We start from the raw sequence: 13,435 nt of genomic DNA on the forward strand, positions 1-13,435 counted from the left end.
ACTGTTACTAGTATTTCTTTACTTTTCTTAAACACAAGAATTTTAATCATTATCAGGTCTTTTTTTTTTACTAGAATATTTTTTGAAAGTCTTTTTAAGTAGTTCTTCAGTCTTTTTGCAGAACATTTTAAAGTTCTGTATGTCTAAAGCTAGACACAGCATGCATAAGACATAATAAAGTTATGATGACCACTAATTTAACTTCTTTTTTCTTTAATCTATTCTTTTAAAACAGGTGCCAGTATGTAGTAGTCTTTCATCACTGGCCTTGCAGAACTGATTCGTGGCTCTGCAGGCCAATAATGAAAGACCTGTAACAACAGGAGAGACACTGGAGGCAAGTACGGCAGCCCAGTCTTCACCACATATAACAACAACTACAACTAGGGTGAACTGAACTACTAGATATTACAATCTGAAATTCAGTCTTGCAGTCATTGTCAGTGTTCTGTAAATGATTAAAAACAATATTCCAGGTTTTACATATATATCATTTACAGTGATATAATGAAATGCAATGAATTCTATTTCCATGGTGTATTTTTAAAAAATATTAAGAATTACATTTATAGGAAAACAATACGAAGCAGACATGACAACTATATTACCCAGTTCAGTCAGGATATTTTAGAAGCTGACATATTTTAAAATAGGCTATGATAACCAAGTAAAGCAAGAAGTCAATCCGACAACTTTTACTGCTTACCATTCACAATAACAATTATGTCCCGAAAGTCAATTTCTCCTCTTGCTTCCACTCTTCCTTCACATCTGTATACTCCTTCATCACTTTTATTGATGTTAAGAATTTGGAGATTATTGTTTGCTAATACAGCAAATCGATCTAGAAAGGCAAGTAAGAGATGAAGTGGTGTTAGTAAATCAAGACAACATGCAGAACGCTTACTTAAGTGAGTAGTATTAATGTACTTCCTCTATAAAATCATAATGCTCATTGACAAAACACTCATTAATTTAAAAGTAAAATGTCAGCCAAGAAATTTGTTTTTTTTTTCCCCAGTCCAAAATACATTGCCATTTCCTAAAATTCAATCTGGATTTTCTATCCATAACTTCCTGCTTACTCTAAGGAGTCATAAAATATAAGTTAAACTTATAAATTACTGCAAAAAGAGTGGAATATTCATGAACACCTACATAGAATTTGAAAAGATTAGAGATGGAAAAAAGATAAACCATTTATAATAAAAAAACACTTCTTCCCTATCTATATTAAGCAACTTTGTGCCCATTTTATGGCACTATGCTTATTCATTTCTCAGCTTGCTTTCTCTCCTTCCCTCTTCCTGTTCCTTTGCTCATTCACTAATACTCATTCATCAATGTATCTCACCATAGTTTAACACTTCACAGAAATGGGTACGAAGACATAATCCAACAAAGCAGTCTACCTTCTGCAGAGTGCAGCATAAACTGAAATTCAATGGACTTTTTGAGTAGCTCAAGTTAATTGAAAAAAAAATCAGATTCTGAATACATGTGCATGCATTTTCCTGCACATGCAGCAGCAAAATTATAACCTGGAAAAATAAACTGAATCTGAATTTATTTTATTCTTTCCTTTATGTCTGAACTAGTGTATTGAGTTTACATGTCAAGACATTGGCAGTAGGAGGGCTGCAGGGCAGCCTCTGTAAGGAGCAAGCGGGGCTGCCCTGCGCTGGATCCAGACAGATCCAATGGACCCACCGCAGGGCACGGCTGAGCCCTGCAAATGATGGTGGTGCCTGGGAAGGCCCAGTGGAGGAAGGGAAAAAATAACGATGTGCTCAAAACTCGAGAGTCAGGAACGAGGAAAACATGACAGAAACAGCCCAGCAAGCACCAAGCTGAGAGAAGGTTCAAGGGGAGGAGGTGCTCTAGGCACCAGAGCAGAGACCCCCCCTGCAGCCCCAGGAGAAAGCATGGTAGAACAGATATCCACACTGCAGTCTGTGGAAGACCCCATGCTGGAGCAAGTTTATTCTGAACTACTGCACCTCATGGGAAGAACTCATGCTGGAGCCATTATGGACTGACCACAAGCCCATTGCCCATCTCCCTGTACTGCCTGGGGTGCAGGAGGTAGAGAAGTCACAAATGAAAGGTGAAATTGAGCCTGTGAAAAATAAATGGGGTGATGCTGCATTACTTCTCTCTTTCTGTTTCACCATCCATCTCTACTTAACAATAAATTCAAGTAATTTCCCCTCACTCAAATCCATTTTGCCTGAGCCGGTAATTGGCAAGTAATCTCTCTGTCTTTACCTTGAACCATGAGCTTTTTCACCTCATTTTCTCCCCTGGTACTGTTGTATTGTGTTTAAGTGGCAAGGTGGCAAGGTTTTGCTGGTCGTGTAGGAGGCTGCAAGTGTGGCTTCTGCTGGAAGCTTCCCCCATGTCTGATAGAGTTAATGCCAGCCGGCTCCAAGACAGACCCACTGCTGGCCAGGGCTAAGCCCATCAGTGATGGTAGTAGCACCTCTGGAATAACATAGTTGAGAAAGGGGAAGTTGCACAGGAGAGGAGTGAGATTATGTGAGAAACAGCTCTGCAGACACCAAGGTCAGTGCAGAAGGAGGGAAGAGGTGCTTCAGGTGACAGACAGATTCCCCAGCAGCCCATGGTGCAGGCCATGGTGAGGCAGGCTGTGCCCCTGCAGCCCATGGAGGTCTATAGTGGAGCAGATCTCCACCTGCAGCCCATGGAGGACTCCACACCAGAGCAGGGGGATGCCTGAAGAAAGCTGTGACCCAGTGGGAAGCCTGTCCTGGAGCAGGATCCTGGCAGGACCAATGGCTGGCCCTGTGGAGACAGGAGCTGGAGCAGGTTTGCTGCAGGATTGTAACCTGTGGGGGACCCATGCTGGAGCAATATGTTCCTGAAGGACTGCACTCCATGGGAAGGGCCCATGCTGGAGCAGTTCATGAAAAACTGCAGCCTGTGGGAAGGACTCACATTTGAGAAGTTTGTGGAGGATTCTCCCACAGGAGGAGAGGGTCCCAAGGGACCCCATGCTGGAGCAGGGGAAGAGTGTGAGGAGTCCTCCCCCTAAGGAAGAAGGAGTGGCAGAGACAATCTGTGATGAACTGACCACAGCCCCCATTTCCTGTCCAATGTGCTGGTGGTGAGCCCAGAGAAGAAGGGAGAGATCGGGGGGAACGTGTTTTTTAAGATTTGGGTTTACTTCTCATTATCCTACTCTTATCTGATTGGTAATTCATTAGTTTTCCCCAACACTGAGCCTTTCATTGTATTTTTTCTCCCTTGTCCAGCTGAGGAGGGAAGTAACAGAGCAGCTGTGATGGGTACCTGGCATCCAGGCAAGGTCAACCCAGGGCGCCTGTTGAGGAGGATGAGACAGTGGATGCGGGGGTGCCTTGAAGCTGGCCAAGGTCAACCCCCTGTAACTAGTCAAATTCATGCACTTTTTTGAGGAGAATTACTTCCTGCATTTCACTGTATGTGTTTTTTTAACAACTTGCATACTTGTTATTGAGCTCTTTCTTATTCTATTTGAATCAGTGTCATTCTATCAGTATTGGAAGAGGACAAAATTTACTAGCAATTTACTAGTTTTAACTAGCAATCGAGTGTCATTTTTCACTTTGCTTTCCTTTTTGATTCTGCTAGATTTTTAAAGCATGTTAGATTTCTCACAACACAGATATTCCAAAACAGTGATAAACAACACCTGGTAGAAAAGCTTTCACATAGAGTCAATTCAAAGAGCATATGTAGATACACAGTTACAAATAAAACAGCTTTTTATGCCGAGTTCTATTTCATTGCCAAGGACTCTATCAGAAAATTAAGACAAATGGAAAAATAAAATTTAATTATGCTTCACCTGATAGAGATTTACAGGATATCAATGTCCTCAACACATTTACACTAATTATGTCTAGTTTATTAAAGTAATGCTTGAACATTAATGCTATTTCACACACTACCACATACAAATTATAAAATCTTTTTCTTTCCCATCCCTACACAATTCTAAGAAAGCTGTGCTTTATAAAGGTGAAACGTAGCCCCTCTTTAAGCATTGATAACTTTTTTCCTTCATTAACATAAATATTTAATGTACGAGATGAAAAAGAGGACTAGAGACCACCCTAATTTCTTAATGTTTTATTCTTAATGTTTTATTCTTTGGTAGGCTTGTTAAAGAATAGTTCATGCTGCTGTAAAAATGCCACTAAGTATATACAATGATACTATGCTCATTCAGCGGGAATAAATTCTGCATAGACCACATGGGTCAACCAAAGCACTGAAACCTTGACAGGAAAAGGTTAGATCTTGTTAGAACACTACTCACATGTTGTGTGGAACATTAAGTTGATTCAAAGCAGTAGAATAAATTGGTAACACAACATGAACCGCTAAGATGTTGCGCACACAAGTAACGTTCACTGTCCCACAGTTATCCTAATAAAAATTGTCCCCCATATTAAATAAATTACAGTTTGTGGATGTGGACAGTGACTCAGCAATACACTCCTCTAGCTCACTGCTATGTTCTGGACTCAACTCACTGAACTCCAAACGCCTGATTTAGAAGAACGGTCACACCACCTTCCACTTCAGTCAGATGAGACATTAAGTGGTATGGATGGCAAGAGGGACTGCCCACGTCTTTTCATTTCCTCTGAGCTTGAGGAAGTTTTGGCTTATGATTTGCAAATTTTACTGTGTTCTAGGGCATGTAGCAGGCTAGGACCCACAATGTCTAACAAAAAGGTTAGGCATAGCTGTTCATTCTAAGACTAGGACATGACTAAAGATCCGTTGAATTAAAAATTAAAACTTTCAGAAAAAAAAAGAAAACTAAGACTTCTATGACATGTGTCCCTCATACAACTAAATCTGTCATTCTTTACAGAAGGGACTGTAATTTCTTCTTTTAGACCAAATAAGAACACAGCATGTTCACAATCTTAAACACAACTATCTTTGAGATGAGACTCAGCTGAGATTATGCTAGACTGAGGAAGCCATAGAACTGGATGGCCACAGCCTACCCATGATCTAGAGAGTTAGTCTGGCTGATTTGAAGTCTGTTTTATCTAGTCTTTCAGAGTAAGAGAGAATGGAAGAATGGTCAAGAATATAAAAAAGAAAGAAGTCATGAAATTAAAGCACTGACATTATCCTATGCTTTTCTATTATATCAGTGCTAGAATGCTTAAAATAGAAGCTGCTTTCTCATGTCCCCCAAACGAACTGCAATATAGAAGCCAATCTGGATATGAAATTATTCAGTATTTTAGCTTACTATGAACTAAAACCCAACATTTATTTACTTCTTTTTTTAATAGGTGTCATTTAAAATATGACAGACAAATTTCATGCTATTTAAAGTTATGCAAAAAGGTTATGGGTACTGATCCTTCATAGCGGATTTTGAAGCTGGAAATGTAACATAAAACAGAGTAATTTTATCACCCAATGCCTGAAAAAAAATTCTTAACTGTAAGAATTTGACTATACCCTTTTTCCACCTGCATTACAAACCCATATATATGTAGCCAAAACTCACAAAGTTCACAATGTCTTATTTTCAAATGGTTTAAAATGCTGCTTCCACACAGGCATGACTGGGATCTCACTTGGATAATACTTCAGAACACAAGGAAACTATTCTGGTGTTTAAATTACAACTGGTTTCTATCATTATACCTTTTTAAATTGCAAGCACTGTGAAAGAAAATGGTTAAAAAGACAAGCTGACATACTGAAATTTAAAAATTCCTAATTTTCAAAATGTATGATTTTGAAAAAGAAAGGAAATTTTGCTTTATTCCTTTGCTAATCCAACAGCAGCAAACCTGATTGGAAAAAATAAAATGAAAATAATGAAAAATTTGTGACAGACCTTTGATGCAATTTTACTTTTTCAAGCTCTAAGCTGCATTCTGTGCACAGTGAAGTTTTATCTGTGCATGCTTTGGAAACTTATTCAATTCCTATATGGCAGCTCAGGAAGAGTTCCTGCAAAGAAGTTCCCAGCAATCTTTTGTGTGTTTTGACCCTCATAATACATCTAGACAAAACTCCCAATTCGAAAAAATGATATATGAGGGAACCCATTGCACATGGATTCTCTATAGAGACCACATGACTTGGTGAAATTCTACTTATGATGACATGCTAATCAAAATCCTCCACTATAATGTGATGAGTCTTCTTTTACAATAATATTTTAAAATTAATTAGAATGTATAACTTAAAGAGTTACCAAAATACTAACTGTCAGCAATAGTTGTGACTTCCTCATTCTGATATAACCAGCTGACAACAGGAGCAGGTGAACTAGTAACATGGCAAACAACTTCTGCATCTTCTCCCTGCCTGAACTCTTGTGGAGATACTATGTCTTGGAAAGTGAGTTTTTCTGAAAAGGAAGAAAACAGAATATAGTAAGTGTCTTCCAGCTCACTTAGCACTGAAATGATATGTGACACCAAATCAGATAAAGATGACTACTAAACATTCTCATTGTGATAATACATTTAATTTTTCCAGATAGGGCTCAAGTGGTCCTGGACACATGATTTCCACTCTGTAGAAATTATTTCACAATAATTTTGCATTATGAAAACGTTTATTTATCTAAAATGAGCATGTTTTATAAACATATTTTCCATTGTTCCAGAGCCCAGTTTTGAACCCCTATTTTTTTAGATGTTTATATATTCAGGTTAATAGTCTATTTACTCTGCTATTTACTCATTATCTTATCACTGAATTAAAACCTCATGCTTTTATTCCATTGAAACTTCCATCAAAACAACCAAAATTATTTGGAAGAGGTGGAACTTTAGGCTCATTGACTGTGAAAAACATCAGCTGAATAAACAAAAAAATTTAAAAGCCAGTGGGAAACTCTACAGAAAAAAATGAGTATTATTAAGTAATAAGAAATTTTAGCATTTTTTGGAGGGAAATAATAAGATATTCTTAAGCCTGATGAGGCTTTTAATTTTTCCAACCGCAAATAACCAAACTTGATATTAATTTTATTAGTGGCCTGAATAAGTTCTGTATTATTAGAACTTAGTGTTAGAAGTCCAAGACGACACTAATCCATGATGTCATACAAGATCTAATGCAGAAACAAATTTGGAAGATTGCACACAGAACAAACAAACTGACCTATGTTCTTTAGGATCAGAAACTGCCAACTACATTTTAGGAAACACTTTGGAGAACATAAGTCAGATGCAATTCCACCTCCACTTTTTTGTATTGGTAAAAGTTTAGGCTCAAATAATCCACAGTTCCCATAGCAGAGGGAGCACACTTTTGTTATATACATCCCTTACATACTTGTATAAATTATTTTTATGAAATATTTGAAGAATGTGACCTTATATAAGTCAGAAGAAAAACTCTCATAGGCATCAGTGAGTATTGAACCAGACCCTAGTATCCTGCTTTTTCCTTACAATACATCATAAACACAATGAAACCTTTGTATGACTGTTGCCACAAATCTTTCTATGTCTTGTATAGGTCTTCAGGTTTATCTAGCCTCAGAATTATTAAAATTACCACATTCAAACATTTCAAAAGATTTCAGCCTTGTTCAGCAGTTTGCTAATGGAGTGACTGGCAGTTTTAAGCATACAAATAAATTCCACAAAACCTGAAATCCTTTGAACGGCCAAATTTCAAGCCATCTTGTGATGACTTACAATTCCTATCACCATTTTAACGATTGTTTTATCAACAGGCTTCCTTAAATTGTATTTTTTTAATTATCCTAGTTATCTGTACCTTTCAGAGGTAATGCTTTATGATTCTACTCTGAATTTAATGTCCATTGCAATCCTTAGCGCTCAGCCCATCTAGAAATAAATTTTATGACTATTAAAAAGCTATTTTCCAAAGAAATTAGAGAATAACTCAGTTGAAAGGCTACTAGCAATGCCCTACTCTTTCACCAACAAAAATCTTGCCTTCTATCTTCACTATATACTAGTTTAATGTATTGCTTCTGATTGAGCTAAAGAATACAGTATAATGTAACATCATTTAACTAATTTGATGAACAACCCACAGCCAAACAAATAAAAACTCTAAGAAAATCTCTTGCCACAATGGAATGTATTTACTTTTCAAATCTACTCCTCAATTAGTTGTTTGCAATTGAAATGCATTTTGGATATTCATCACTGTAATCTTCAATTCCTTATGGGAAAATGTCATTATAAGGCCAAGAATAGAAAAGACTGACATAAAAAAACCCTAATTCAGTCTAAAATCCACCTTTTAATGATATATATTACACTTCCTGCCCTTTTATTTATGTACGTATTTGTAGCATTTTGTAGATATTTTTGTAATTAAGAATTAGGTTGACATAACTTTTTTTCATATTTCCTGTTTTCCATGAGGGACCTACAGTGCACTCTCATTAGATGGCATCCTAAGGAAAAGTGAGCTATAGTATTATAAAGTAGCCATCCATTTTATTTAAGTCTTTGTTGTAATATCTATTAACTAATCTGCAGGGGATGCAATTATTTGGAAGATAAGGTTCAGAGCCTAGAAAGATATTTTGTATAGGCTTCACTTTTTCAATAGCAGTGGCTTTTAAAACATAGTCTTTCATTTGATAATATTTTACTTACGATAAATTTCCAAAACAACAGTAGCTTCTTGAGTTTGTCCTTTAGCATCTGATGCTTGACATCGATATATACCAGCATCTTCTATATCTGCATTGTAAATGGTCAGACGTGATCGAACACCTTCTTTCTGAACAACCACTCTTTGACTAGAAACAATCTTCTCCCCTTGTGGACTGTACCAATCTATGTTGTCAGGCTCACCAATGGCTATAAACAAAACCAAAAAACAATCCAACATTAGAAGTTCAGATAGACATGCTTACCAAATGCACAATGTCTACGCAATGTCAGAGAACTGCTAAATTCTTGAGAGTTGTGAGAAAGTCTGTAGAAAGACAAGCAAGGCAAAACTGCAGGCAGATGTCTTATTGTTGAGACTAGTAGCTCAAGAATTGAAGAGGGAAAAAACCAGAAAGATATAAAGTCTTAAAAGAAAGAAACAAGCCATTCAGCAGCCACTGATCAGCAGGTCAAGTCATCAGTCAGTTGCACTGTCAATGCAGTCAGGCCATGTGTCATTGTCAATGGAAGATGGCTACTCAGCAACATCAAGGATCCTTATCAGCAGCTGCAAATGCAAACTCTTCTCCTAAGACCTGGCTCACCGCAAAAAACTTTTTGGGTGCCTCATTAGGCTGGAGAGGATAGTAAAGCTTAGCCTAGTAGCTTATTTAACTCTCTAAATTAGACAAGTGAAACTATTTTAACTAAAGAAGCATCCTAAAGTATACAAACTACCTGTATTCATACAGACAATTCAACCTGAGCTATTCAGTCTGTAAGAAATAGTTTCTAGACTGGAAACCAATGAAGCCAATGAAGATCAACTATTTATCACAATTTTCACAAGTCAATGGAATATACAATAATACACTAACTTAATACTGTGAATCAATTAAGACAGTTTCAAATTATGTACCCTAACTATGCTATGATTCTATGTAGAAGGTTCAAAATACAAAAAAAAAGTACCTACAAGAAAAGTGAATACATACCCGTGCATGTGAAGAACTTGGATTCACCCACACTCAGCTCAACTTTGCTAAGTGAAATTGTAACTTGAAGTAGAGCTGAAAAATATAAAGTAGGTTATGAACACATTTTGGCATTTATCAGTTAAAATGTTATATTTTCAGGTTTTGTATTTTCTGTTTCTATACTACAGAGCCTGTGCAACAAATCTGAAAAGTTTCAGCTAAGAATTGTATCTTTAGAGCTGGAGTATACATAGAGGTGGAGAAAAGAATCAAAATAAAGATGTTACATGAAGGATAACACCCTCAAATACTAAAACTTATGACAAAATTAGAGAAAAAAAAAAGTAGAAGGGATTGAATGACACATGAACCAAAACCTCAGTGTGTATCTGAAGTTTTAAAAAACACTGTTTCAAGAATCTGAGGTTTCCAGTCTTAAAATGTAATAATTATGGTTTATTATGTGTATGTGGAAATATTTCACCTTGGTGAAAACTGCAACACGAACATTGAGTATACGCTGTATACTCAATACCCAAGTCCCAAGATCACTAGATTATTTTTATATAATTGGTATGAAAGTACACAGGATTTGGAGAAGGCTGAGGTTCTGAATGACTTCTTTGCCTCGGTCTTCACTGGCAAAGGCTCTGACAGCACCACCCAAGTCTTGGAAGGTAGATACAGGGACTGTGAGAATGAAGACCTTGTGCCCACTGTAGGAGAGGAGCTGGTTCAAGACCATCTTAAAAATCTGAAAGTGCACAAGTCCATGAGACCTGATGAAATCCATCTGCGGGTCCTGAAGGAGCTGGCGAATGAAGTTGCTAAGCCACTGGCCATCGTATTTGAAAAATCATGGCAGTCAGGTGAAGTTCCCAATGACTGGAAAAAGGGAAATATAACCCCCATTTTCAAGAGGGGGAAAATGGATGACCCGGGGAATCACAGACCAGTCAGTCTCACCTCTGTGCACAGAAAAATCTTGGAGCAGATTCTCCTGGAAGGCATGCTAAGGCACAGGAAAAACAGCAAGGTGCTTGGTGACAGCCAGCACGGCTTCACTAAGGGGAAATCTTGCCTGATCAATTTGGTAGCCTTCTATGATGGGGCTGTGGAACTGATGGACAGGGGTAGAGCAGTTGATGTCATCTACCTGGACTTGCGCAAAGCATTCAACACTGTCCCACACAACATCCTTGTCTCTAAATTGGAGAGACATCAATTTGATAGGTAGACCATTCAGTGGATAAACAACTGGCTGGATGGCTGCACACAAAGAGTTGTGGTCAATGGCTCAATGTCCAGCTGGAGATCAGTAATGAGTGGTGTTCCTCAGAGATTGGTGTTGGGACCAGTTTTGTTTCACATCTTTGTAGGTGACATGGACAGTGGGATTGAGCGCGCCCTCAGCAAGTCTGCCAATGACACCAAGCTGTGTGGTTCGGTTGATATGCTGGAGGGAAGGAATGCCATCCAGAGGGACCTTGACACACTTGTGAGGTGGGCTGATGCCAACCTTATGAAGTTAAACCATGCCATGTGCAAGGTCCTACACCTGGGTGGGAGCAGGCACAGCTACAGGTTGGGCAGAGAAGAGATTCAGAGCAGCCCTGTGGAGAAGGACTTGGGTGTGCTGGTCGATGAGAAAATGAGCATGAGCCGGCAGTGTGTGCTCACAGCCCAGAAAGCCAACCATGTCCTGGGCTGCATCAAAAGGGGCATGACCAGCAGGTTGAAAGAGGTGACCCTGTACTCTGTTCTCATGAGACCTCACCTGGAGTATTGTGTGCAGTTCTGGTGTCCTCAACATCAAAAGGACATGGAACTGTTGGAACAAGTCCAGAGAAGGGCCACAAGGATGATCAGGCGACTGGAGCACCTCCCGTATGAAGATAGACTGAGAAAGTTGGGGCTGTTCAGCCTCAAGAAGAGAAGCCTGCATTGAGACCTTATAGCAGCCTTCCAGTATCTGCAGGAGGGCCTACAGGGATGCTGGGGAGGGACTCTTCATTAGGGACTGTAGTGACAGGACAAGGGGTAACGGGTTAAAACTTAAACAGGGGAAGTTTAGATTGGAAGTTTAGGGTGGTGAGGCACTGGAATAGGTTGCCCAGGGAGGTTGTGAATGCTCCGTCCCTGGCAGTGTTCAAGACCAGGTTGGACGAGGCCTTGGGTGATATGGTTTAGTGTGAGGTGCCCCTGCCCATGGCAGGGGGGTTGGAACTAGATGATCTAAAGGTCCTTTCCAACCCTAACCATTCTATGATTCTGTGATTCTACAAAAGGACAAACATCTCTAGAGGTGAGAAGTACTAAATTCCAAACTAACTTTTTGGTGTGAAAAAACTTAAACTATTCTTAACATTTTGTACCCTGCCCTCCATAAGAAAATGACTAAGAAGAAAAACCACAAAAAGCCCCCAGGAACACATCCTATTTCAGGCAAAAGTAAATGCTTGTGTGCACTCTGTTTGCTAACGTCAAAACCTGTCAGTCCATAAAGACCATCAGGAAGAAGACATGACTACCTAGAGGAGACAAAGAAACTGAAGTGGACTATAAAAATGTTGAACCTAATACCAGAGCACATACTAGTACCATTTTCTTTGCAATAGCAAGGAAGACAGCGAAGGCTGCTTTGGAACACAAGCATAGCACTGACAGAGAAAGAGACTGATCATTCTCATCTGTCGCGTTTACGTCCGTGGTACCAGAAGAAAGGCCAAACTTAAGAATAGGAAAGGAAATGCATTTCGAACAAAGTTTTATTTTTGTCTTAATAAGCATCAAGGAGTAATAAATCAACTAGGAGGCTACTCAAAGCCCCATTTCTTTATTTACCCGTGAGGCTAAACTCCATTTTAATCTCAGGACATACAACTGTTTGGTTGGAAACTGAGGTACTAATCAGTCCATTGGTTGGAGAATTTCAGGAGATTATAGCCCAGACACTTATTTCAAATCACAGACTCATTTTTTTAGGTCCTGTGCCACCACTTATCTGTATTTTTTTATAAAGTTTGTAGTCTTGTAGAGTTACTTCAGAAATGCATATGTCAGCATTTCAGCAGCATTGCTTCAAGGACAATTTCACTTCTTAGTTCCAATCAGTAAGTGATGTTGAACTACATAAATGTAATAGATTAAGTAAAAAATGTCAGGTAGAAAGTAAGGAACTGCATGATAAGAGGTGAAAAGTTAGAAAAATATATTTTCCTGATCAATGAAATAGGTATTTGAGTCTGTAAAACACAGTTTTGGCAAAGGGCTGAACTCCACTTAAAATTCTTAAGTACAATTATAAACTCTGCGAAGACATGCTAGCTACATCTCTGAAACCAAAAGGAAATAATATTTTCTACATATGATACATATATATATATTTACAAGATAGAAAAATATAAGACCATCTGTTCATTTTCCCCAGCTCTGCTTCATCTAAATAGAGCAAACCAGAAAGGAAAATTTTGCCAAGTGATTAATCTAGCAATCTGTGCTTATTAAGTAGTCAGGCAAATAGTTCAATAGTTTGCTAGTAGAAGGATCACTCATCACTTACTGAAAGTAAAATACTGCAAAGAAACAACCCATCCAGAAAGTTTTATATTACTTTCAAATTTATTACAAGTAGAACTACGTAAGTGCATTAGAGCGCTATAAACTCTGATGAAGATGGCATGCAACGTATGCACAATTCAAGTCACTGCTGTACACTAACAGCTAATGGATTAATATAAAGGGAGTTATTTGTACAGACTGGTCAGAACGTCTTTGAACACACAGGTGAATGCTTATTTTATCAGGTCAGCAAAG

At 38.3% G+C, this 13,435-nt stretch overlaps 1 protein-coding gene across 2 annotated transcripts in view; it reads right to left on the reverse strand.

Moving 5' to 3' along the window:
- The window catches only part of NCAM2 (neural cell adhesion molecule 2), a 286,227-nt gene that overhangs the window by 114,430 nt on the left and 158,362 nt on the right, over window positions 1-13,435 (reverse strand). For both annotated transcript variants that reach the window (XM_057396479.1, XM_057396480.1), the window contains exons 2-5: window positions 9,638-9,712; window positions 8,643-8,849; window positions 6,257-6,400; window positions 707-844 (exon numbers count right to left, since the gene is read on the reverse strand). In XM_057396479.1, the coding sequence (XP_057252462.1) occupies window positions 707-844; window positions 6,257-6,400; window positions 8,643-8,849; window positions 9,638-9,712 (564 nt within the window). The remainder of the gene's footprint in view (window positions 1-706; window positions 845-6,256; window positions 6,401-8,642; window positions 8,850-9,637; window positions 9,713-13,435) is intronic.

The sequence above is a fragment of the Pezoporus wallicus genome, unplaced genomic scaffold (assembly GCF_028554395.1).
Source record: "Pezoporus wallicus isolate ANWC-B61680 ecotype Strahan unplaced genomic scaffold, APGP_CSIRO_Pwel_v1 contig_6483, whole genome shotgun sequence".
NCBI classification, from domain to species: domain Eukaryota; kingdom Metazoa; phylum Chordata; class Aves; order Psittaciformes; family Psittacidae; genus Pezoporus; species Pezoporus wallicus.